The sequence below is a fragment of the Anticarsia gemmatalis genome, chromosome 12, assembly GCF_050436995.1.
Source record: "Anticarsia gemmatalis isolate Benzon Research Colony breed Stoneville strain chromosome 12, ilAntGemm2 primary, whole genome shotgun sequence".
NCBI classification, from domain to species: Eukaryota; Metazoa; Arthropoda; class Insecta; order Lepidoptera; family Erebidae; genus Anticarsia; species Anticarsia gemmatalis.
Window position 1 is genome coordinate 2,303,510 of NC_134756.1, and position 27,321 is coordinate 2,330,830.

At 33.8% G+C, this 27,321-nt stretch overlaps 3 protein-coding genes across 5 annotated transcripts in view; 1 reads left to right on the forward strand and 2 right to left on the reverse strand.

Annotated features, from left to right (window-relative positions):
* The window catches only part of LOC142977049 (uncharacterized), a 43,319-nt gene extending 40,485 nt beyond the window's left edge, over positions 1–2,834 (reverse strand). For all 3 annotated transcript variants that reach the window (XM_076120737.1, XM_076120736.1, XM_076120735.1), the window contains exon 1: positions 2,770–2,834. In XM_076120737.1, the coding sequence (XP_075976852.1) occupies positions 2,770–2,821 (52 nt within the window). In that variant the 5' untranslated portion in view covers positions 2,822–2,834. The remainder of the gene's footprint in view (positions 1–2,769) is intronic.
* Positions 2,835–12,496: 9,662 nt separating this feature from the next.
* On the reverse strand, positions 12,497–18,244 carry LOC142977223 (putative methyltransferase-like protein 25). Its single transcript, XM_076120992.1, has 9 exons — positions 18,100–18,244; positions 17,501–17,747; positions 16,810–17,031; positions 16,249–16,421; positions 15,160–15,348; positions 14,512–14,695; positions 13,946–14,149; positions 13,234–13,343; positions 12,497–12,943 (listed from the first exon to the last, which is right to left on the reverse strand). The coding sequence occupies exons 2-9, from the start codon at positions 17,523–17,525 to the stop codon at positions 12,581–12,583; spliced, it is 1,470 nt and encodes a 489-aa protein (XP_075977107.1). The 5' UTR covers positions 17,526–17,747; positions 18,100–18,244; the 3' UTR covers positions 12,497–12,580.
* A 376-nt stretch (positions 18,245–18,620) lies between these two features.
* On the forward strand, positions 18,621–27,293 carry LOC142977207 (cytochrome b5-like). The gene is made up of 4 exons (XM_076120963.1): positions 18,621–18,823; positions 21,121–21,209; positions 22,164–22,214; positions 25,957–27,293. Exons 1-4 carry the CDS (start codon positions 18,716–18,718, stop codon positions 26,036–26,038), a joined length of 330 nt encoding a protein of 109 aa, XP_075977078.1. The 5' UTR covers positions 18,621–18,715; the 3' UTR covers positions 26,039–27,293.
* Positions 27,294–27,321: the final 28 nt, after the last annotated feature.

Here is a 27,321-nt window from a genome sequence, read left to right on the forward strand (position 1 = left end):
ACTATTTGGAGAGTTCCCAGGTGGTTTAATTTACCGGCAAATTGATTGACAATTAATATCTAACACGGCTTCTGAAAGTCAGAGGTGCGTGTCTTGGGTTAGGATAAACTTACTCGAGCGTATTTAGGCGTTATTCTAAAAGTATTTTTTACGTATGGCAACAAGAAATAATTTGGGGATTAGTGTTTACGTCTAGTTAATGAAATTTTAGTTCATTTCATAGTTTTACAGTTTATGTACAAATTTATCCCTAGTTGCAGAATTGCGTGAATTTTTTAAAGTGCGCTCATACGTAATGTGTTTTCGTAATTCAGCAGATTTTAAATTTACTACGTTCATTTTAAGATCTTTGACAAATAATTCGTATTGTGCGATTTTGGGTATAAGCTTTCTTCAAGTGTGAAAAAGTGACACTTTAAAATCAATGCCTGGCTAAATTCGAGTGTTTGTTGTACGCGTTAATCTCCAAAATTTCCAGTCAGATTTTAAAAATTCTAATACTAGGAGAACGGTAATTTACACCTACTTTTCAGGTTACGTAAAATTTTTAGGGGAAAATATTCAAAAGATTATGTAAAGATTTAAATTGCTATTTTATATTATTTCTCCTTCATGAAGTAACTAAATTACTTGTTGCATTTAGATTAAATTAAGCAATTTCTTGTATGTTTTTCTACAAAATCCGAGACATGTATCCACTAAAAGCTAGTTAGACATTTAAAATTGAATTAAACTACACAAATTCAGCGTCTCATTCACTGCAGCATGTCTAAGCATGTTTACATCGTCCTAATTCGTGTTCACTAACCGCCTCTATCAACATGTGATGTGACCCAACGCTTTCCTACTAATTAATCTAATAAATGGCCGTATCATTTGTACAGTAAATATTCACGGGTACTACGAAATAATACATTTCTGTATAAGTGAGTTTCGTGACCGATGATCGTTTAATGATATTAACGTTAATTCTTGTTATTATGGTATAAAACTAAGTGTCTGTTCATTGTGCTTTTAATATGGGACGGATAATACGTAAATATTACGTAGTTTACCAAAGTAGGCTGCTTAAAAAATATTTTTTCAGTCAATGGTTCGTTTATTAATTTTGAGAGGAGTTTAAGATATCGTTACGCCATTTTTATAGAAGCTTTCAGCATAATTTTGAATCAAATGATCATGAATCAAAAGTATCATGTTGTGACGTCAAAGCAACGTCAGACAGAATCGAATTTACAAACCCACGATCAACTGCGTGACTTACAGTGATTAGCACGAAATGGGTAAAGGTAGAGAAAGCCTATAAAAATCTTTGATCATCAATAAGACAGTAGAAAATGAAACAAATATCTTTACGTGGCTAAGCAGCTGAACTAATGTATAATAAGATTTTTTATAGAGATACTTAATTATAAAACGCGTGGTCAAACAGGCTACTTTTTTTAACTTCTAGCCCCTAAATGTCTTTTACTCCATGAAATCACTTATTTAAAAAAAAACAATCCTTCAATGATTTTTTGTTTCATTAAATACATGTCAAATGTAAAAACCTAATCTATAAACATCGATAACGAGTACGAACACTGTCTCAACAACTTACAGACAGTTAGACACCTCTAACGAAGCGTCGAGGAAGGAAATGCCGATATATAATCCGATATTGTGACTGTTTCTATAAAAACACCAATAAAATAGACGAAAATATCGCGCGTTCGGGATTCGGAGAGAAAAATATGATTTGGAAAGATTTTGCTCTTTGACTTAATTTTATACTAATGTAAAAATGTACTTTGAAAAAGGTAAACGGAAAATATGTTAATATGCTTTTCGTTTAATTTGAGTAGCTATAAGCTAAGAGATTTTAGAAATTAATTTTATAACAGATATCTAATTTTATGACTGAAGACTATATATATTTTTTTTAGGTTCAAAACAGTTTTTTTACGAGACGATAATAATTATAATTATTGCTTAACTACTACTAATTCATATTTGTGCTCTAAAAACGAACGTTAAATTAACGTTTAAAATACGTAAACTTCTAAATAAGTAATGAAGACTATCTATCGCTAGTTAGGACACTACCTTAAAGCGGTTAAAAGTTTATGAACATTAAAATTCATTTCTGTAAGGAGAATATAACAATCTATATGAAAATTCATCATCATGTTCAGATCCCGCCGAATTCGACTACGCGACCAATTTTTTTAAAAGCCGTCTTTTCCGACGTATCACTTACGAAAACACGATGAAAATATGACCCGAAACGAAGTTATTATGCAAATTACTTACCAGATCGCTTCTTGATATTAAATCACACTTTAAAATAAAGAAAAAATAAGTTTCAAAGAAGCAACAAATCGTCGCAAAAACAAAAGTCCACAATAAAACAAAATAAAATCGAAAGAAAACTTTCTATAATGTGTCAATTAGAATTTAGAATTACTTTATTTTTTTTTTTAATTGCGACCTTTTTAGTCGACTTTTTATACTATGTATTATAAATAGTTTTTTAAATAAAATAAATGTTACGTATTTATTAAATAACTGCAATAAACATAAATAAAAAGTGTTAAATATTTAGAATATAAAATTAAATGGAACAGAGGTTTTGATGAAATAACCGTAATAATCCTAATAAATAACAAATAAATATACGGTTTTAAATATTTTAAAAATAAAATTGAGTAGAACAGAATTAAATAAAAAACAAAATAGAATACAAATTTAAAATATAAAATTTGAAAATTCGAACAAGTTAGAACTAACCGGCCAGCAGCAAGGCAAGCACAGCGGTCGTGCAGGCTGCGTATGGTTTCATCGTTGCGTTAGGAATGGCGAATCCAGAGTGAGCGCTCGCCTTATAACTTTAGGGGTGAAACGCCCTCGCCGTCAGCATGTAACTATGGTGCGATTTCGCACGCATTCTGTGACCTGCGACTTGTGACGTAGGTAGATGACTTCTCCAAAACGAATTATGGTAACTTCTTTTATTAGCCGCGTTATCTATGGCAACGTCATCGTCGTATTTTTTTTTGTTAGCAGTGATCTGAATGTCAGTCGTCCAATAAATATTTTTTTGTTTGATTTACTATAAATAGGACGTTAGAGGACGTAGGGATGGGTTTCAAAATAAAAGGTCTTATTCTCCCACTCTTAATCTACGTAATACAAAACTAATTTAGTGTTTGTCACCTAAGTTCTAAAACATTTTAACGTATTTAAGTACATCATACGGAGAGCTTAAAAAAATAGTGGTTAATGGATTGTAACGACTATCATAAGTGCCAATATTTGACCTAAATGAATAAATGATTCGATTTTGATTTAGGATAGGCAGGTATTCGACTTTCATGAGTACAGCATTTTAATAGACCACTTATTTGTGTCATTTATATTCATAAAAAAAATAGAGATGTGTGCATTATATGTGTATGCAACAAATTATAAACGTGTATTGAATAATTTTCATTCATTGTCCGTTATTTATTTATTGGATGTAATGTACATAATAATATGTATGTCATTGTTCGTTTCCCGGAACGTAAAAACCATAGAGCAATAAATTTAATGTTACAAAATGGTATACCTATTTCCAATTAAACTGCATTGATGTGTGCAAATAGGTCATGCATGACATATAATAAACAATAATATAGGTACCTATTCGCAAAATCTTGCAGGAAAACATCTTACATCTTGAAGAATGGAAATATTATACTGTTATTATTCTTTGTGCTATATTTAGTTATTATATAAATAAAAAAAGTTACCCACTATAATCTCGTTTTAGGGTAGGGAATTTATCCATTAACAAGAGAGGGTTTAAGCTTTGAATCCATCACTCTGAAAAATTGCAGCTTCAAAGCACACAAGGTTTTCTTTCACATTTAGATAAAGTGATATTTTAACATTACTTTTTTTCAACCAATTACTGTCCCACTGCGCGGCAAGGGTCTCCTCCCAAACCAGAGGGAGGGGTTAAGCCCTGAGTCCCCCACGCTGGCTAAGTGCGGGTTGGGGACTTTGGACATTGTTAAATTTATTTAGGCCGTTTAGGTCTTGGACTCGAATCCGGGGTTGGGCCAAAAAGGTTTTTCTGAGCTTTTCTGTTAAGAATTTTCTCAGAGATCGCCCGGAATTAGGAAGTTGAGGTCGCAGACTTCCGTGTCTTGGAGTACGTAATAATTGTCGATCCTGCGCCCGACCTCTCTCTCTGGTAGTGTCGGTTATCCGTTCCACTGGGTTATGAGAGTAAGGAAATAGAGACTGTGCTTGTGTGTAACGTGCACGCACTTGGACATTATATACAAAGTCCTGCACCGTTGGCCAGTTTCAAATTTGCAATGAAACTGGCCGCCGTAGCCATTTATCGGCTGGGAAGACTTTAATATTGTAAGGATTTGTTAACTCGATATTCTCCTTAAGAGGTAATGGTTTAGGTTAATAAGACCTTCAATAAATAGGTAAAATGTCGATGCTGACGTAACATGTATGAATGCCAGAATTTTTTTTTTAATAAAATGACGTTAGCTATGCTCCTAAATATAGTCAGAGGTGTATGAAATACACCCACGTTTCGCCATTCACAATTTTTGTTTCATGTCCTATGGGGGAGCTTGTTGCTATATAATATCGGGTATATCACCAAACTTTCTGAGAATATAACGGTGACTTAGAAAGACAGATGGAGTGACCCGAGAATCGAACCTGAGACCTACACTCATGTAAAATTTTTAAAGCAGTTACAGCTACGGTTATCGATATATCGCATATAATTTTAATTATTACTATATACTATTTTGTTCTGAATACCTAACAATGTCTGTGTGGGAGGAGTCTGAGAAAACCATAGAACAGACCGCATCTAGCACTCTGTGGGTGTAATACCTCTCTACCCAATCCTTCAGGGAAATACTAGCGTGATGAATTTCAGTTTAAATTACAAGTACATATTCTGACGTAATAGTTTACGTAGTAACAGTTACGCCCACTTGTTATGGAGAAAACAAAACGCATCGACCTTTATTTATGACTAATAATCGCCATTTTTTATTTTGCGATCCATTTCACGCATAGTTTAATCAATATTGCTGTATCTTTTATCTGTGCGCTTCTATAATTTGTGGTAATATGATATTGGCATTACATGTTTCCGAATATCATATTATTGGATATTTAAACGTTACATACATTTAACCAGAATCAAAATATTGTTTACGTAGTACCTAGATGGTATTTTTTTTTTACCGTAATTTACCAAATCTATGCAGTTGAGATATTTTTCAAACCTTGTGCTTCTTCTTTGAATGAAAAAAAAATTCTTTCTTGTGGGTTTATTAAGGACTTTGATAGCCAGTTAAAATCCATGTTTGAAGAAATATCGTTCAAGCCATTGTTAGGCCCTTTATTTGGTACTTTAAGATGAGAATTTCCGTGCTTTAATAACAATCCGTAATAGACTCGTTGCATATTGTAAATAGAAAGATCTTCTTTTGGTTTGAAAAAAAAAAGAGTTTACAGCAGTTTAAAGTTATTTGCTTATTTAAAATGATCGTGATTTTTTCCATTTTGTTTAATTAAAAAAATAACATTTCGGTAGGTACTGTATTATCATAGAAAAGATGTAGATAAAAAATGTATATGTAATTAATTGGTAGTAAATCAATATACTGACTGCAATATATCGTGTTGTGGCCTATATTCTCGAAGTGTCGAACAGATGTTTATATTAAACCCAATAAATCTTTCTAATTTTGTAATATATGAGCCTTGTTACAGAGAAAACCTAAAAGCTCATTGAAAACAGAGTTCATTAACCGCTTTGGGAGATAGTTGGGCATGGAAAGAGGCTAGAGTAATATACCACAATTCTCTACTAACCACTGTCGACAACCGGCTAGCTATCAACAAGTTTTGTATACAATCTGATCAGCGTCTCTAACGGGCGACGTAGGAACTATTTTTGAAATACATATATTATTTAAATGTTAAGCTCTCGATATTCGATATTACCGAATATCAGAGAATCGCGTTACAGATTTTCCGGTAAAATGACTATGAAAAACGTATCTAATAATAGTCTATATTTTATAATAAATTTGACGTACCACTAGTAATATGTCACCATTCTATTTTAAAATACGAAACACAAAGTATTAAAGAGCTACTTTACACGATTAATAAACAGCAATTTTTATTCTAACACGTCATATGCGAAATATGTTTATGTTAATTCAACGCGATGTAGAAAAGTTATTTTCTGCATCTATAACGTAAACTTAATGCATCGAGAATTATTAAAAGACAAGCTAATCAGCGCCACCTGACGAAATTATCCGGAACATTTTTTTAAAGCTCATTTTAGATGTCAGATGCGGTAGTGTAGATTATTTATAAATTTTCTAAAAACAATCGTTTATTACAACTCAATTACAAAATTACTACATGACCGGGTTCCTTCGTATCATCAATTTTGTCAAAAAAAAAAAACATGGAAAACGCAAGTTATTTGTTTCTTCGACCATAATATGAGCAAGTAACGCACTACGAACATATCGAAGGTAGGTATATGAACATATTCGAACCGCACTTCATCTCTGAGGTATCGTAAAAGATCATATCGAGATTGGCACCATCCACCTGTGTTATTACTGCTATGACATCGTTTGTATATACAGTTTACGGGCTAAAGGGTGAATTGCTCCATCTCTTTGAACTTTAATAAACTTAGGCCTTGATAGGATAGATCATATTTTAGTATATATTTTTGGTAGACACCTACAGTGACACCTACAGTTCTTTAATAAACAAGTAAGTTCGGATGTTTTTATTGATAGATAGTTGAAAAGTTGATTAAATATGAAGCTCACAACGTTTTGTTTATTAATACCAGTGTAATAAAGCCTTTATTTCACCCTCTGTAGCCTGTACTAAGGCACAATCTCATGCTTGTGTTCCAATCGATCATAAATAAAAAAATACCAGTTCAAATTTTTGCACAATTGTTTTAGATACTACCTTCTATCTCTTATCCGTTAAGTGAGTGTATACTACTATACTACAACTTATTAATTACTAATTAAACCCTTTAAAACCTTATCAATTAACAAATTGACGAGTCCGTAGAATTTTGTGAGTACACTACTGCAGGTGGCTAATAAAACTTGTTCGCGTGTTTACACTATAGAAGCTGAACAGAAGTAAATAAGAAAGGAAAAAAATATTAAGTCATTGGTACTTAACTGTGTTATATTTTTAGAAGCGTTTCTTTGCTGTTAAGTACATTGTTTATATTAATCATTAAAATCACAAAGACTTTTTAGACATTTTTCTTGTCTACGGACAGGAACCACTTAGTATAAAAGACAACACAAAACTATAAATTCTATCTTTGAAGTTCTTCCTGGGGAGATTTTTGCAAAAATTTGCTTTGTAAGCCAATCTGGTTAAGAATCGAAGTGGTTGCTGTGGCCGAAATCGGACGGTTAGATCATCATGATCATCCAAGTTAGCGCGTCTTGAGCATCTGTACCTCTCTATTCTATGTAAACTACACTAAGGACAAACTTTTGACAACATTATACTCGTACAAGGCACTAAAGTCAACTCCCCAATGATTTCCACCACGTAATTGTTTCTAAGAAGATTTGTAGGACAATGTGTAGGTGTACTAATTAGCCCTAGGCATGCTACTAAACTGTTTGCCACTATAATTTATGAAGTTAACGATTATTTATTTTCTTTTTGAAATTGTTGTTAATTAGCATGACAGTTACGTGGAATAGTTGAAAAAATAATTATGTTACGTTGTAGCGCAATTCTGTATAGAATATAAACTAACACTAAAACCTCGCACTAAAAACTAGCACCTTCGATTCCACATTTCGGGGCAGCAATTAAATTTTTCATAAGCTTTTCTTCGTGTTGTACGTCTCACTCATTTCAATTTCGGTATAGACACTGCTGTATACATTCCACTTATTTAATACCTAGAACTTTAGCTTGATTCTCCACTACTATCGACTACCGACAACCGGCTAGCTATCGAAAAATTTTACACGAAATATGTTCAGCACCTCTAGCGGAGTCCGTAGGAACTATTTTGGCAGTACATTTTAAATGTCAAAGTCTCGATACTCGACAGTACAGACTGAAGAGAATTGCGGAAGTAGTTCATTAATTAATATATAATACGGTACATAATATAGCCATTACAAACTAAATATATAGTTTATTAAATATTTACTTCCTAGTGAACATAATAACATTCTTCAATGACACGGTTAGTCACAAAATTAACCAAAATTGACACTTAAGTGTTTTGTTACCTATTCATAGTACGTGGTAACCTTTGAGTGACAGCTAGTCATGTTATAACGAAATTCTCTACTTAATCGTTTGTAGGCGATATAATGACATGTATTATGACTTTATGAGTAAAAGGCGGTTGTATTTTGATTTGAGTCTTCATTTGGATGCTAAGTTCTTACTTGTTAGATGGAACGCGGAGTATCCGATTGAAGGTACCGCGTCCTGACCACCTTATGGTGACTGTTGAAGGAACACCGTCAGGGTTTTAGTCGGTATGCCCAATTTAAAGCCGGAACGCCTAGCCGGCAGGAAAGCCCGACAGACGCCGCTTCCTCTCTGGAGCGGGACAAGCAGTGATGCATTTTCCTGACGAAATAAATGGTACTTCTTAGACAGTCTACACTAGTGCATTTTTAGTGAAAAGGGCGAAAACGGGACCCTATGCACTGAACTGACAAGAATTTTCGCCTCAAACTTTTAAATTGAAAGCCGACATACTTTATAATATCGTACGTGTCTGTTGGTTATTTTGTTTACGTGTACGTTACTCTAATTTCAACGTCTAAGTTGACTTGAGTTCTAGACTTTTTGAAGTAGGTTAAATAGTAATAGTTTGTTAAGTAATACAAGTAGCAGTGCCTTATAGCACTTTTGGGAAAACAGCTGCCAGAAAATATTAGTAAAATGAGTACCTAATTGTAGTCGCAGAAAAAAACCTGTTCTCTATACAGGATAAACACTGAACACAAGAAACATGGATAATTTGAACTTAAGTCAGTGAAGTCGCAATGGGGCTCAAATTGGCACAATGTAAACTACAGGAAGATAGAACTCATCATCATTCCAATGATATTTGAAATGATATCAATGATATTATAGAAGTAAAGTTCTTAAAGGGCATTGAAAAATCAATTTAATCCAGGATTGTAGATATCTACTTACTGCAAAAGGACTCATATAAAAAGCAAGTAAAGTGCTTGAAAAATGCCATACGAAGTTTGTAGAAGGCGTTAAGCGCATTACACAGAGCCATCTGCTACAATAACACAACGGTCTGCTGTTTTTGTACCACAAGGTTGCAAAGATGTTTGTTCTGTATTGCATTACAAATAGTATAGCATTCATGTGTGGGATAAAATAAATAAAGTCTATTAGTCTTTCCCATAGAAACTACCGTACCTTCCTTTTTTACCTCATTGCTATCTCACTGCTAAACAAGGATCTGTTCCCAAACGAGTGAGGTGTGAGGCCTCGAGTCCACCACGCTGGCCAAGTGCGGGTTGGGGACTTTGCATGCCCTTAATAAATGTATTGAACATTAGACATGCAAGGTTTCATCATGATGTTTTCCTTAACCGTAATAGTAAGTGATAATTATTTCTAATACACACATAACAACAGTAGGAAATGGATCCGCCAGGTACCTATGTATATACAAGGGAGCTATAGAAAACGACTCTTTTAGGGACTATGAACTTTCCTCCTATTCTTGAATAGATTCATATTTGTAATCTGTGGTAGTGGTATTAGATAGCATTGGAAAGACAATTACCTAACGTAAAAAAAATACAGTCAGTCATCAAAACAATTTAAAGTAATGGAAACCTTCACTGAGACCACTTTACCAAATTCAATAAATCCGAAAGTATCTACTTACTCTAAACATTTTTATTTAATAACACTTTAAAACAAGATTGTAAATAATCTGTTTTCCCGCCATTCTCGGAGGACATCACAATATGGCGGCTTTTAATGTCAAACTTTTCGCGCGGTCATCCCGCCTTCTTGGACCAAAGTTAAACCGCGTTAGAATAATTAAAACTCCTTAAATCATCTAGTGTAGGAGTGCCTTGTTTTTGCTTAGACATTCATTTTGGTTTTGCGTTTTTAACGTAGGCGGTCAGGAAAATCTAGTTTTTGTAAAGTTTACTAGTTTCCAATAATTTGAAAACTATTATCTATGGTAAGTGAAGTACTGGGCAGTTCCCTAGTAATCTTACCATAGAAAACAGAAGACGTATCCTGTTTTCTATGAATCTTACTACTTTTCTTATTTCGCTACCTTTTTTTCAACTCCAACGACTTCACCTTCTCATTTCCTGTAGCTTGTGCTGAAATTATAGTTGCTGAAAGAAGAATACCTTTTAGAAGGTAGACATGTAGGTATAGTCTCAGCTGCATAGACATCAAACGACGTTATAAATACTCCGATTTTAGATCATTGATTTGGAAGTAGATTAAAATGAGGGAATGAAAATATGACATTCTCATCGGGGAGTATGAGATCGAAGACAGTCGAGACACCTAACTTTGCAGAGTGTAGACTTGGGTGGTGAATTAATGGATAAAAACAATACACACTGAACGATTCTATTCCATACTCCCAAGCAAAGTTAAATGAATAAACAGAAAAGACAGCTAAAACTTAAAACGAACCTAGAAATACAGCGCAAACGAAATAACGTCAAACGCTGGTAAAAACTAACTACAGAATTATCGAGTTGGAAAGATAACACACATAGAATGACAATGCAAGTCGTATTGTTCGTATTCTAGAAACAATCAAATATCAGTCAGAGTGACCACACGCTTGCTAATCTGTTGTAAAAACTACTGGGGATTTGTTGGCACTACGAGGAAAATTCAAACGAAATAAAAACATTTGTGAAGAGCTTTTTATTGATAGTTTCTTCTTTGTAGTTTCTATCCTTTAGTGCATCAATCCTAAAAAGCCCTTAAAATAAAACTTTTTTGTTACCTACTAATAAATACCATGTAAGCGCCAATGACTTACTTTAGCGTGTTTTTTCACTTTCATACTAAGTATTTGGAGACTAGTTTCGAGTGATATAGAAATCGTTTAACTAATCAGAGTTTACACGACGTTTATCAGTTAGATAGTGAACCATTGAGTAATAATTAGCTATACCACTTGTAAATAAAATACTTATTCCTAATTCATAAACGATCCGTTTTACTTAAGTTTCTTACGACCTCTCTCTAGCTTATACTAAATCTGCCTTTCTGAACCGAATAATTTATTGTATTAATAATTAGATGGTGATCAGATCGTATACGAGATTATTTACTTTCAAAAAGGACTAAATATAAATAAACACTTACCGGAATCTTATCAAATCAACATTAAAGCAATGAATCAAGCTTAAAAAGCGTGTATTCTACGAAATACTTTTCTGCGTAAATCGTATCTAATTCCGATTTGTATTTAACGATTCTTGGTATAGTTTCGGTTCTTTGAATCGGGACTACGACACAGTTTACTCGCCACTTGTTTGAAACTTAATAGCTAAATAATGACGGAACCTTGACCGCTAACGAAATGAGTACGTTACTCAACATTTATATAGACCAGTATACGTTCTACGTCCATTGGTATAGTGAGTATACGTATTTATGTTATTGTTCTATTTATGATTCTTTTATACTTTAGACTTATAATTTAATGACGAAAAAAAATAAAGCAGCTATTGATTCGCAGCCACAAACATTTAAAAAAAGTCCCTCGTTGGGCGCCAATACTAAATAGGTAAGTAGGTAGGTACACATATAAAGGTACCAACAGCTTTTCCTGTACATTTTTTCCACACATCACTATAAGCCGCACAAGAATTATTCCTATTAAAGAGTTGTATTTAATCAAAACTTTTCCCTACGATGTAGTAAACGACTCAGTAAAGACTCTGTAAGTTTTCTTTACTTCAAGTAATCACGATTCTATTGACGTGAGTAATCTGTTTGTAGATAACATATTAAAATATCTTGTGCGTAGTAAAATATATAACAGATGCTCTTAGTTTTGGTTGTACATTATGTGCCTAAGAATCGATTAACGGAACTTTTCTTGATCCTTTGTTACTTCAAGTCAAGGATACTATTTAAGTGCTTGTCATGTATACTGCTATACTTGGGCCATTTCAAACGTGCGAACTAAGTCATATAATTTTGCCGGAGTCTCTCGCTTACACTTACACATTGCCACATCCCTATGATTCTTTTGATTGTGACGTAGTTCGCACGTTTGTGACAGCCTGAGTATAATAATATTATGGCTTAAGGATATAAATAAAATATATTCATAAATGGACTATGACAACAAAACATTCTAACAAAGGAAACAAGCAGCAAACAAAAGATTTATGAATAACAAAACATTAGGTTATTTTCAAAATATTTTATTATTACAAAAATAAACTTATTTAATAAGTATATTACATATAGTTTATTTTATACATAATTTTACGCAATGCTACCTAACAGCCACAATGCTATGACACCTCGGCGACAACACTGGATCGAACAACTTCACCAAATACACTTTATTAAACCCATTTTCAAATAAAAACATAACTCTATCTAACAATATTAAACTTTCAATAACTTGCGCTAAACACAATCTTAATAAATAAAATAAAACAAGTTTTTTCCACTGGCAATCCATAGTTTTTTGTATATCTGTGAAGAAGCAGTCTGGTAAGCTGTCAAAGAGTTCCAATTTTAAAATATCGTCCGCCATTTTGAAGTATTGTTTGAAGTCCTGACATTTTGGTGTGATCCTTTTTAGCTTGCCTTCCGATATTGGTCGGTTTGGTAGATGTTTTTGAATTACTGCCTGTAAATAAAAAAAAATGAAATAAATATTTTTTCTTCAGACAGAACTTCTAGAATAACAAGGCTCTACCCCCTTTCTGAGCTAGTGGTAGATTCAGTAAATGTAACGACTATCATAAGTGTCAATATTTGACTTAAATGAATAAATCATATGATTTTGATTTCATGAACCGTGTTTGCAAAAAATACTCGAAACTAAATGTATCAGTATCACTTTTTCATCTACATTTCATATTTATTAAAAGCCTAAAATTGGTTTTGGTTATGGTTAATTCTTATAATGTAACATACCTGCAGTAAAGCTCTGTACAAAAGACTTTTGGATGGTAACTGACGTTCACTAACCACCCTGTCTATCGACTGAGCGGCTAACATCCGCGCGTTACGACCTAAGTTATAACCTGAAACAATGGAATATTTTTTTAAATATATTGATTAATAGTATTAAGGTTTAATTTAACTAAAACATTGTAATAAAAGTATCAAGTATAAAAGGTCTACCCTAAACATATGAAATCTCGTTTTGGGCCAAAAGTAATTGCTTAGTATTTTGGTCAAGAAATGCTTAGTGATTGCCCGGAGTAAGCACGTAGGATTCGCAGATCCATGCCTCGGAGAGCACGTAAAGCCTTGCACTTGAACTTTAATCGGTCATGTCGAATACCGTCCCATCGAGCTATGAGAGTGACGGAATAGAGTGTATGTTGCGCATATACAGGGTGTGGCGTAAATAATCGACAATCCTTTACCAGCAGATGGACGAGCACCCGACTAATCTAAAAATTTTAATTTATCTTTGGCATAAGTGTCATAATTTTTGAAAATTCGGCCATTTTGTGTGTTTTTTAAGAAAGCGATTTACGCTCGTACTGGCCGAAATTTGGTAAAGGATTATCCATTATTTACGCCACACCCTGTATACAGACTCATGTACCATTTTAATGAAATTGGCTACCGAATGTTGGGTTGGAGGACATGATTAGTGCGCATAACTAAAAATTACCTCTCAAATAAGCAGACATAGGAAACCCTTCTCCACTCGTTTCACCCGCGCCGTGATCTCTTTGAAACACGTCGAAGGTGTTAACATCAATGTTCTCAGAGAGTAGATGATAGCAACACGGCACGTTGAACACTGCCGCGGTGGACGGCTGCGTCGTGAAGATACGCAGCGAATCTGGACCGAGGTTACCGCAAGTGTGGAGACCTGAAATCATAAAACAGTATTACAATACTTGATAACACACAAAAAGTAGGGTATTTTTAGCCTTTATGTCTTCCTGTATGCCTGGTCTTTTACTATCTCCATGCAAAATTCCATCAAAATTGATCTTTTAGTCTAAGTCTTGAATAACAGACTTTCTATTGTTGACCTATGAAGTGTATTCTATATGAGTAGTTGTTATACACAAAGCGATAAACCAGTAAATCCCATACTAAACCAACTATTATTTGTTATATGAAACGGCAGGAAGTCACACATTTACGACAGTCACGTCGACCAATTAATTTCAAAAATATAGTTTCTATCTTAATTTGCCGTCAATATACATATTAACAAAGTCATACCTGTCAGTAACAATTTGACGTCATCACCAGCATACTCCGGGAACTTTTCTTTGACAATAGCAGTAAGGTCAGTGTCCCTAGTAATGAACGCGGCGGCGAAACGGTGTAAGTTCTTATTGATTCCTTCGCTTATACGCTCTTCTGTTCCGTTCTTGATGCGTTTAGCTATTGCGTGCCATTGTTTCTGGAAATGGAAATAGTAAATGAGTTTGTGGGCTGTTTTAGAATAAACTAATTGAAATAAACAGTAATGAATGTCCATATAGCTCCTAAAGAAAGCAATACATTCCCCTTCCTAAGTATTTTTGTTACTTATTTCATTTGTTACATTTTGTTTACAGAGTTAGACTAACAAGCCAAATAGGAAACTCTCTCTCTCTATGTCTCTTCCATACTATGAATCCCTCATGGTAGTGTGGTCAGCCTTCCTGATCTTTCTTCTCCACTTCGCTCTGTCCTGAACATCGTCTTCAGAAACCACGCACTCACTCATGTCAACATTGAGTAGTCATATATTAAACTACCATAAGTAACTATTTGTAATTGACCTGCCCGTAATCTAGTCAGTCAATCCTATTCAACGTTCATCGCGATAGTCGTTAAGTTTTCTGTTATTACTAGTCATAAGTTCACCGTTGAAGAACAAACCTGTATAATCTTAATCCTGTCCGGAGCAGCGGCGACAGCAGCAGCGTCACAATCTATCGTGAGACTCGGCACGCAGTACGCGAGACACAGCGCGACGGGCAAGTGACCGCGCCCACCGCCCGCTTCTACACAGCACGTAGAACCTACTGCATTGTGAAGCGATGCTACAAGGCGGGACATTGTTTGTACCTGAAATAAAAATATTATTGAGAATCGTATGTAATTTCTTGCCAGGGATATAGGTATTAAGTAATTTTTTTAATTCGGTTTTAAAATGAAAGTAAGAGTAACGCCATCTAGCGGTGTTCGTCGAAATACTAAGTACGTAATTGCAGTCGCTAAATCACGACAACAAAATTTATTTTAGCAAATGTATTGGGAAAAGTTTTGCATCACTATCAATACAGTGCTTGATACAGTAAGCAACTACGGTCATTTTAAACGGCAGGCACTCGACTAGATAACAAAGTTTATATGTGTTTCCCTAATTTAGTTAAAGGACATGTCCCGTTTTGGGCCTAAAATACAAACATTTATTAAGCAGAATAAATTTTACTTATATGCATAGAGTATCTTAAAGTGTACGGATATTACAAAAAAATAGATTTTTTAACACCTGCATTCATGAGAAAAATAACAACACTTATAATGCATACGTTACGTAAAATGGAGCGTTTTATTTCTTAAGTGTTGTCAAACAATGTATAACGGAACGTTTCGTATAAGTCAGTAGTATAACGTCAGTCTACTTTTGACAATGACAACCAAAGATTTATGACAACTACGACATATGCGTCTGATGTTGCCATTATAATAAAACTTAAAATGTTGCTGTTATTTGAATAATAATTTTTCAAAATTGATTTACAAAAAAATGCAGGACTAATTAATTTTTATTTTTGTCATTTAACACCCTTTTCATTATGCTCTATACATGTTTAAAAGTTCAAGCTGCTCAAAAAATGCTATGAACCTAAAACCACTCTCCATACAAAAAGAGACCATGTCCTTTAGCTAACTGTTCAACCATGGTAAATTACTAATTAGGTAAAGCTATGTATTTTATTCATTCGATGAAGTTCGCCTCACCTCATAACTTTTCTTGCTAGTCATAAACTCTTTGACGCGTATCTCGGGCTTGATATCGCCGCCCCACGATTTAATGCGCTCTTGTAATTGTTCAGTAGATAGACAGTAATCATTGTTGACTGTCACGCAGTGGGAGCGCGCTGTACGTACCCAAGATGAAAGAGGAGAGTCATCTGCAATGTCATTAAATTTATAAGTACTTTAATAGTAATTTTAACCGTACTGCTACCATAGTACATTAATTTATGGTATTAATGATGAGGATAATAAAAAAAAAATACCATATTACATTTTATTGCATTAATAATGAGGATATTAAAAAATGTCTGTCTAGTTTCCGATTTAGATAAAGACTTTAAATAAGCAGCATAAGCTGAAGAATGTTTTTTGTTAACATCAGAGAAAAAATTGGGTATAGAAAATGACAACATGTGAAATGGTTAGGATGTACATTCCTAAGACAATCTAACAAATCAACAATCATAAATACTAGAGTTATACCATTACAGTAAAGCTTCTAAGAATTTCAGAATTGAAACAAGTAAGTTTCATCACTCTTACCTTGACTTTCATGCTTTGCACTTTCCCAAAACTGTTCAACAGCATCATTAAACTCTGCACCTTCTAATGATTCTCTCAATTTATCAGGCAGTAAGCGGTCCCAGTGGTTGTCAGTAAGAAACTCCACCATGTGACAGTTGGCGATCGGTAGAAGAGGAGTCAGGTATTTGGTGATGGAGTCTATGTGGTGACGGAGCTTCGTGATAGTTGATTTCATTGATTCTGTGAACAGTAAAGAATAGATTTAGAATTTATTGATCCTATATCTCATAGCATCAATAACTTAGTAAAGATTCTTGTATGCAAGGTTTGTGGCTGGTGGAAGAATACAAAAGTTTGTTTGATTTTGGAAATACACAGAATGACTAAAATAATATAGATAAATTGCGCAAGTGTCAAGGCTACTGAGTTCTCTCAGTCAGACTAAGTATGCTGCATTATTTCTAAAGATGTGTAAGGACTGTAGATCATGAAGAAAATGTTTTGATTAATCAAAATCTTCAGTATGAAGTGATATGTTCTCCAGGGGCTTTGTTTCATCTTTGTAATAAACAAACTATTTTTTTTTCTTTTAGTATAGCTGTAATTTATGCCTCTTATTAATAGTATGTTTACTGTCAGCTTTATCATCATGATGGTAAATTAACTACGACATTTAATCAGATATTGATATGATAAAAGTTTTACAAACCTTCAGAATGAAACGCCTGCATCATAAGGATTAACTGAAGGTATCTTCAACAAAGCACAGGCCTTCTTATACTGTGCTCTTACAGTTTCAGCCATGCCCAGTATGTCATGCTCCTCTGAGTTAGTGCGCGGGAATGTGTCTATGAGTTCCTTGACCCTGTTCAGTTGGGATACAACCCTGTCCGAGTATTTGATGTCTAGTTCCTCGTTTATAGATATGTGCTGTGTTATTATGCCTAGGTAGTAACCTGAAATAAGAAAATATTGACTTTGGTAGGTAACACTGTAGTTCTAAAACTTTTTAAACTTAACTAAAATAAGTACTTTTATTTGAACCTAAAATTTTGTATAGATTAGATAGACTCTAACTAGAACGCCACGTTCCTGCGTAAACTGCGTAACGTGGATTAACGTATGGTTATGTTAATTTATGAACTCTATCAAATTATCCTAATCAAAACTTGGTTACAAATTTTTGATATCAATAGAATCCAATTTACCTAATTCCCGTCCAAGTTCGCCTCCTCTATGGTATCCCAGATGGAAGCCCTCAGGATTCCCTGCCTCGCAACCCGCTTTGAACCCCTGATCATAACTTGCCTTATGTTCTCGCTCTTCACTTAGAAATATATCTTCTACGAGATCGTTAAAATCCTTGTCTTCAGCCATTAGCAAAGGCTTTTTTGCATATTACGCACTTTTATTGCTGTATCAAAGAAACGTAGTGTATCTTAATTTTGTGATAACAGCATTGTTTTGATAAATGTCACTAGTTTTTGAGGTTATAATGTCAGTCAACATGTTGATTGGTCTTATCAGATTATGTATTGGAAACAAAACGTATATTTCACTAGTTCAGAAACGAAAAAAATAGAAAAACTTTAATATCTTACTCGGTATAGTGTTTCATGTAATCAATAAACTAAAGGCATTTTTGTATTCATAATTTTGAAATAAAGTGCCATTAGAACCTAAAAAATCGTATATAAATAGTATTTTGTATATATTGGTAACATGATTTCCAAACCAGCTGTTAATAATTATCCTGCGCAATAATATAACGCAATTTTGACAGTAAATCCAATCATCTGACTGCCGCTTGACACTTGAACTTGGCAGATTAGTAGTGACATAAAATTTTACACACCAACACCTGACACTATTCGGTCCGTAAATTACAAATACAAAAATCTTCACATCCACTTTACAATTCAATATGAGCCTGAAGCTAACATCAAGCGAAGTGAAAAAACACAACAATAGAAAAAGCTTATGGATTGTTATTAAAAATGACGTTTACGATGTGACTTCGTATTTGAGCGAGGTAAGGCAATATGCATATCAAATTGTTCGTATTTTATTGTTATTTTTTATCTAAAAGTTCTACTTAGCTGACATTGTAGTCGATTTACTGTGTTACAAAATAAGAGTAAAGTTATTTCTCAATGTTGACGGAACTAATTTATGTTTGTGTTTCAAATTGTACGTGAATATTTTCTAATGTTACAGTCAACACGTGTTATTCAACTGATGTAATAGCCAAGCGCACGATACCTACATAAATTCTATTGACCTAGGTCGTAATCTGTCAAGTGCATGTCTATAATATCATGTTCAATTTGAACCAATATATTTTTTATCATCGTAAGTTTCTGTTATATTGTACCTAATTCGTTCATGGTCGGCAGACCGGTTAATATTACCTTGGCCTTGTATACCGCTATCGAACTTCGTTTACAGAAATAAAACAATTATTTTTACAAGATGTTTTAGACGAAATTCAATATGTGAACATTAAGATTCGAAATTCCAGATAATCCCGCCAATTTTTATTATTGGGTGGATTTACTAAGCCTAAAAGATGTCATTCCAGAAATAGACTAATAGTTTGAAAATTAATAACAGTATGTACCTACGGTAACTACTGTGAAAAAGAAAGGCAATTCCCTATGCTAACTGCCCTTGTAAAATATTTATTTCTTAGGCACACACATATTGCGAATTATTTTTACGTGTTTCAATTAAAATGAATTGAGAGACCTAAATGGGTCTATTGTACCGCTGCATACCTACCTACATCTTCGGCGATTATTCTATTTGATTAGCGATTGTTCGAAGTCAGTGAATTTAACGATCTGTTCATTACACACGCTTATCCTGAATGTCTCTTGACCTGAAACAATGTCCTAATGAAACCGTTTCTTGCCTCGGAGGGCTCGTAAAAATCGTTCCTATTAGTACAACGTACACAAGAACTGTCGGGTGGTTTAAATTTGAGAATTTTGAAGTAGTTTCGCTTTACAGACAGCTACAAAATCCCTATTCCGAAGCATGCATATTATGTCTCCCGGAAAACAATTACCTATGATTGATTAAAATTGTTGATCGTGATCAATTCTTGCTTTATATGTTTAAAAAGACATATATACTAGAGTTGTTCAGCGACGCGATTGTTCGTTGACTATGTATCGGCGCCTTACCACTCGAAAGATAGAATAAATCTACGATCTCAGCCAAGCATTACTTATTTACTCATTATAAACAATACGGATAACAATTAATTAAGACTCTCTCGACGTAAAAATGCGTACAATTAACTACAATGACGTCATAGAAGGTCCATCTTAAAAAAATGCGTAAGTTTCCGCTTCAGATAACTTAAAAGGTGAACAGACAAATAAACATATTTTTTTTATTCATTAAACAGTTACTTTTAGCATTTAGAACGCTTACCGCGTACCAGCAAGTGGTATATCTCAAGTTCATACATACTAGGTATAATGCGAAAAGACTTTTTCCCCGACCTAATACTTACCTATAATAAAATAATAATGATTTTCCAAGTTTCGTAACTTAACACACTCTTGCACAAACAGAGCATTTTTGGCACAATTGTTATAATTCTGCTAAACAGATTTTGTTTGATATGTACATAGAGTGATATCACCTTTATCTTTTAAATCAGCTGAATCATGGTTTGTCACGCTAGAACTGTTCACAAATCTGTCCTACATGTTGTTGCATAGTTCCAATATAGGATCTTACGGAAGGTAAAAGGTACTTTCATTGCGAAATAGCTAAACTAACTATTCTAACTAACTAGGTCGTCCAAAGCCCGGGGCGGAAATCTTTTATTGGACCTTTTTTTTATTCTGAACGATAAAATTTTCGAGGCCCCGCCAGATCAGGGACGGGCCGCCCCTTTTGTCCCCAGGTTAGTCCATCACCGACTTAACCAGTTGTCCCTTATGGGTCTCTACCAATCGGAAAATAAATTTGTAAAAGGCTGGAATACTTGAGTAGCGTTCATTATTGTAGTGGCAAATGCTTTGCCTAAGAACCCAAGCAGTTAGCTACTTACAATTTACGACGAATGCCTTAGTCAATTAGAACGAGTGATATTTTGCTGTTTACTCTATACCTTCGAGGAATGCATAGTCAATATATGACTTAGTAACGTCATATTTCTAATAAAGCAGGTCATTATACCATCATCACCAATAAGACATTATAATATCATATAACAAATGCATTACGGCCGCTCTGACAAGCGCAAAACGAAACGAAGGCACAAAGGCAGTGGTCCAAATAACTAATCTTTCGTATGTCTGATGTTCCCAGCATCCTGGTGGAGAAGACCCGTTACTGGACGCAGCCGGACAAGATGCAACGAGGGCATTCGAAGATGTTGGTCACAGTGATGATGCCAGGTATGTACTATTCTTCTTATCTGTGGTTACAAGGGCTGCTAGTACGTCACATACCGACAGCTGGAACCTAACACTAAGCGGTCAGGGCACCGTTTTTATTCAAGTTTTCCTCACGAGGTTTTCCGTCATTATCAAAAAGAGTGCCGTAGAGTTTCTTGCCTGCTCTTCTCATTGGCTCTGCCTTCAGAACTAGCGGCAGATTCATTGAATGCGGCCGACAATCGTCAATTGATTTAAACTACAAGACAGTCAATGATAAATTACTGAACTAACAGTCTCAGGTTTTGAAGCCTCGACTAAAAAATTATGGAACTTACATTCCACATTTACATATATGCAAAGTTCTCAAACCGCACTTGGCCATCGTTGTAGACTCAAGGTCTAATGTTTGAAAGGAGAACCTTGCCCAGCAGTGGGACAGTCATGGGTTAAAAAAATATTACACAGATCATTGGGTGCCCTTTATAATGTAACTTCCATTCTTTACATCTTTTCATTTTCACTTACTCACCTATCGACAAAAGATCTTGACTCTTGGCTTGCGCAATTATTGTTTGTCTGTCAATTCTTATCTACTTGATAATTTCATGTTTGTTTGATTTGTTGCGCCATTTATTGTTTCCGCGTTTGGGTTGTCATAATCAATACCATAAATACGATTAATAAAATTACGCCCTATTCCCTTAGGGCGGACACCAACGAGATTAATTTGCAACGTCTCGATAAACAGCTTGAGTTGTATGATGCATAAATCTTTATACACACATATTCGGTTCGGCAATATTTTTGAAACAATAAAACGGACTCCACTCACTTGTTCGGCTTGTGCCGATCGGGTCCATCTACACATATGTATTTGGTTTTGACGCCCGGCTAGGCCGATTAATGCCAAACCGAATATGTATTTAGCGAGCGTAATAGATTATAATACTTATAACATTAATATCATTTCAGATCAATACTCAAAAAATACAAAATTGGATCGTTGATTCCAGGAGAATCATGGTGAGTAACTTCTTAAATATTTACATAAATATACAGTACCTACACAAGTACACATATTATTATATGATAAGAAAGAATGTTAGGTATAAGACGTTATGTATTCACGTGATAAAAACCTCGTTGTTGGTAGGCAGAAGCGTAAACATGCGAAAGTCAGCGGAGCATACGTAGAACCGTTATTGAGAAAGATACTAAAAATATCACGTGTTTTTAACTAAACGTTGCTTTTGGACTGATCTTAATAAAAAATAATACAATGTAAAGGCCCTGACATGCTTTAATCCTGTACTATGTAGTTGTATGTATGTATGGGCAATTGAGAAAGCGACTATCTTGGAAGATAATGTCTTGTATATGCCGAAGTCAATTACCAATCATGTTGTGTCAATATGCGAAAGCCTAGAGGAAATGTTTATTTTTATGAATATAATGAAAACATTGTGGGATACATTACTGTCGTATGCTAAAAAACTATAGAAGAAGTAATCAATATCAAAATAAAATATCATTTACTAGTGTGTAAGTGTGTAAGAACAAAATTTTGTTGTATAGATAAATCGACGCGTGGGAAAAAATTGTAAAAAAAAAAATCCGCAAAAATATCAAAATCTAAGGAACTCCGTAGAAAAATAATGTAATCATTTACAGTTCCAGATTGAGACCTAGGAAATGGATGTCGAGGTGACAGTTTTATTGTTTTTAGTTTTTTTCTTTTTATTATTTATAGTTTATTTATTTACAGTCGCCATTTGACTCCATGAGATAACTCTAATCTTTATTATCGTATTGTTACAAGATGTATTTGTGCAGTCAATAGGTTGTAATTGTAACGTTAGTTATCACTTCTCTCGTTAGTTAGTTATTGAAATATTACTTAAAAACTCTAGGTGCCTCTTGTCTTCCATTACGGCAGTGTAAAAGATCAAAAGACTTACCTCTGTGAAATAGCGTTCATTAAAATGTGTAACTTCTGTAAAAAACTGTATTTTGGAAACAAACTCATTTAGTAAAATTATATTTATATAACTTTCTTAGCTGTGGAGACCGTTGATGCAATTAGTGATTTCATTGATTTTGTAATTTAGAGAAAATGTAATAAGTAAGGGTTTCACCACTTTCGAATAAGACTTCAAAGTATACGCAAAATCGTATGAACATCTGCTAAAATTCAATTTACAGCTAACTTTTTATCTTATCCGGGAGTGGTGAAATCGCCTGATATAGTCATAGAAAAGTGTAAATCAAATAATTAGTTAGTTTAACTACCATCTTCAGAAGAAAGAGCTTATAATAATCAAAAATGTTACCCCTCCCCAGTTCAAAATATCACCGAGATTGTACGGAATGTGACGAGAGCAGGTTATTTTTTTTGTTTTATTTATTTTTTATTTGTTATTTAAATACAATTTGTCATAAATAGCGCTACAAGCACGACTGCTTATCCATGTAACATCGAAGAGAAATCGAAGCGGAAAGTTGAGGCCAAAGTCAGGTTAGACATTTTATGTGCTGTTTGAAAGTCAACTGAGATGTAAAAATATAGTTTTTATTGGAGTCTACATGCTGGTATCAAAACATATATTTACGAAAAATATATTAAATATAAATATTACGGCTTTGGAACAAGTTTTCAGTCGTTTAAAGTCAGTTACAGAATTGATGGTAAGATCCGAACTTCGGGTATCTAAGAATATTTTTTTCTTTATCATTATTGAGTTCATGTTATTTTGGAAAAGGTTTAAAAGCAATCGGCATGTAGACTCCTTTACTCTTGAATCTATAGTAACGACAAAAACGAGCGTGATAAATATCTAATGTATAAATATCTAAGTACTTAGTAGTAATGTAAATCTACAATTAGTCATATAGTTGTCTGTTGCATAGTAGTAAGGGTTTTTCGAGATTTTATTTTAGAAAAGAAAATAGAATTTTGTTTAGTATTATGTTTTAGGGCGTGTTCACACCTGGCGTATGAGTAGCCGCGTTTTGCTGAAGCTCGTTTTTGTATCCTGCAGTATATTTTTGACGACAACTCTCGGACGACTCTTGTTAAAAAAGAAACCATTTTCCACATCTCCAGCATTAACGACTTTAAATGTCGTAATTTCGTAGTATCACATTGATGTTTTTGAAATCCCAAAATTTAAGCTTTGCGCGGGAACTACGCTCGGTGTAAAAACGCTCTAACATTTGAACAGTACAAATTTGAACGATTTTTTTTTATTTTCTGTAGCAGATTATCACCGACACGGTCTGGTTCTAAGTCAACGTTGTCATCGAAAAAATCCGGTCCCATGCCTCTGACGCCGAAAAAGTCAGATTTCAACCCACACGAACCTATCGTTATGCCAAGAGTGGCCTCCATTGTCGTACCACGGGAGAGGTTCATGTATTACTCACTATTTTACACTTTAAACATTTGCAAATCAAAATTTTCAATCGCCTTAATAATGTTTTGGAGAAAAAATTAGAATGAAATTAAAAATATAATTCCTTTGCCATAAAATATACAAAAATAGGATCACATTATCGTCACTAAAATTGTTTGAAACAAACCTTATGTACGAGCATGGCTTTTCGAGTTTAGTGCGTACACGTACACGCCCGTACTCGCACTAGTGCGTATACCCTCGTGTCAAAATGTCGACAGTGGTAATAATGTGGTCTTATTTCTATCTCTTCTTAAAAGCCCTCCACTTTTTGAGCATATTTACATTTCATTATAAAAAATTGTAAAAGAGTGATAACCTAATTTTAATTGTTGAAGGAGGCGGCCATGCGAACCACCCCCAAGGTATATAAAGTTTTCTCACAAAGATGTACATAGTTATAAAATATGTGATGTATAAAACGTATGTAAGTTAAGTAGATATGTAAAGTAGAGTGTATGTATAATAGTATATTATTCACGCTCGTTTTCCACAAACATTAAAATATAATGATACTCTATTACTAAAACGAAATAGTGTTAATATAAATCTCAGGTGACTTTCGCAGCGCAAAGAGTTAAATGTTCTTTTACGTTACTTCGATTTCTCTTCGATTTGATTTCTTGGTAATATTCGTAGTTTTTATGTTCTTTTTGTAAATGTGAAGGGAAAACGACAATGAATAATATGTATTTATTTATATAGGCGAGGTGGAGTTTGTAGAAAGCCGCCACCGGCGGGGTACGACAACAATTTGTTTTATTCTTACTGTAGATAGCTGTGAAGTTCGACAGTATCGAATAGTATCGAACTTGTATCGATCTAATGTCAAAATATAGACATGTGTATTTCGTACTGTGTTAATATGTTTAAGATATTTAATCTGAGATAAGATTAGTGATTGTCTCTTTGATTAGAAATATTTGTAATCAATTGAAGTAATGATTTAGTTTTAAGTAACAGTTTGTAATAGTATTGTACGTATTGGTTTAAAATGTATATTAAGCAAATAATCGATGTAGTAAAATTATAACTCAGACTGAGGCAGTAGTGCCTATAAGTAGTTATGAAGTGATTTCTAATCATATACTCGTAAGTAACGTAAAGATAGAATTTTACACACGGTCGATGCTCTAAACATTTGTCCTCATTATTTTTAACTGACATTTGTGTAAAGTCTTAGGATTTTATTGTGAAAACGTATCAAGTACTTATTTAAAATTCTATTCTTAATATTTATTTCCATTTCAAAACATTAAAAGCCTTTCGAGACTTCAACAAAAATGTTAATCCAATAATATTTTTCGTTTCAGTGGATCAAAACTAAAGTGGGCGTTACTGGCATTGGCAGCAGCCGTCATCATTGGTGTCGCATACAAGAAATATGCAAGCTAAACATCACAGCATGGCACTGATCGGGTCAAATTGACTCAGACTAGGCGTAAGACAAAACTGTACTCGGAGTCAGGTCGTAGAGCAGAGCAGAGCAATTCATCTGCGTTAAAGCAATAAAGACCTTATTATTATTGAAATAAAGTTTAAAGTGGGTTTTGTTTTTTACTGGCTGGTTCTTGGATGTCCGTGACATTTTCTAATTGAGATTTATCGTATTTCACTGTTGATCACAAACAAAACTTTTATGTTGTATGTTTATAAAAATTTACGCAGACATGCATTTTTTTCCTGCACGGGGTTACAACGTCGTCGCAAGTTTTCTTTGCTGTGTTATAATCTTTTGTTATATTCCAGGACTGCTCTGCTCTGCGCTTCGATAGACTTCTCATTTTGGCTCTTAGAGTACAACTTTATATGAATCAGTTTATTTAAATTCGTTGCTGAAACCATGTTATCTTCTTTATATAAACTATAAAATTGTGTTGTATTTTATATAAATTTTAAATGTATGAGACATTAATTACATTGGGTATTTAAAATGTATGGATGGTATGGTTTCAGAAATGTGTGGAAAACTCGCATTTATTGACTACTGAGGTACCTAGGAAATAGGAAAAATATCTGCAAAATGACTCAAGTAGTAAAACCATACAACCCCGAAAGAAGCTTACTAACGATTGATGTTTATAATCAGTAAAATAAATATAAACTAAATTTATTTTTAGTAAAATCTAGACAAATATCAATCCTTTTGCTAAAGCCTAAATCGTATTCACATCACATAATACTCTTTTATTAGGGGCCACTAGAATATAATATTTGGACTTTACCTACACTTATTCTATTCAAATGATGTATTTTAGGTAGTAATGTTATTAAAATGATACTTGAAATTGTGTTTTAGTATACACATTATATTATACCTCAGTAGTCTTATATTTAATCTAAAATTAGGAATCTGCCTTTGATGTTAGAACATAGTTCTTGTGAATTTAGAAAAATACTCACTATGTCCAAATTTATTTATGATGTTCTTTAAAACAAACGCCCGTCAAAAGTACAAAAAGGTGAATAAAAATTGTACAACTTTAGTTAGAAAAAAACTAAGCTATTTTATAGAACTGAATTTGTTCCATTCTGGTGCTTTTAGATAATTTTCTGTGTATTTATTAATATTATGTGATATGACTGTACCTCTTAACCTTTTTTAATTTATTATTGAACTCTCTCTGGACAATAAAGTAGCTCAAAGCAATATATTTTCTGACTATTATTTTAGCTTA

Bases quoted from the DNA above. Each gene is read 5' to 3' on its own strand.
- LOC142977223 (XM_076120992.1), bottom strand. From the start codon at position 17,525: ATGATGCAGGCGTTTCATTCTGAAG. The intron at 14,696-15,159 runs GTTTGTTCTTCA...TTCCATTTCCAG, and splicing joins ACAGGATTAAGATTATACAG to AAACAATGGCACGCAATAGC. The intron at 14,150-14,511 runs GTATGACTTTGT...TTATGATTTCAG, and splicing joins CGTCAAATTGTTACTGACAG to GTCTCCACACTTGCGGTAAC.
- LOC142977207 (XM_076120963.1), top strand. From the start codon at position 18,716: ATGAGCCTGAAGCTAACATCAAGCGAAGTGAAAAAACACAACAATAGA. The intron at 18,824-21,120 runs GTAAGGCAATAT...TGATGTTCCCAG, and splicing joins TGACTTCGTATTTGAGCGAG to CATCCTGGTGGAGAAGACCC. The intron at 21,210-22,163 runs GTATGTACTATT...ATATCATTTCAG, and splicing joins GGTCACAGTGATGATGCCAG to ATCAATACTCAAAAAATACA.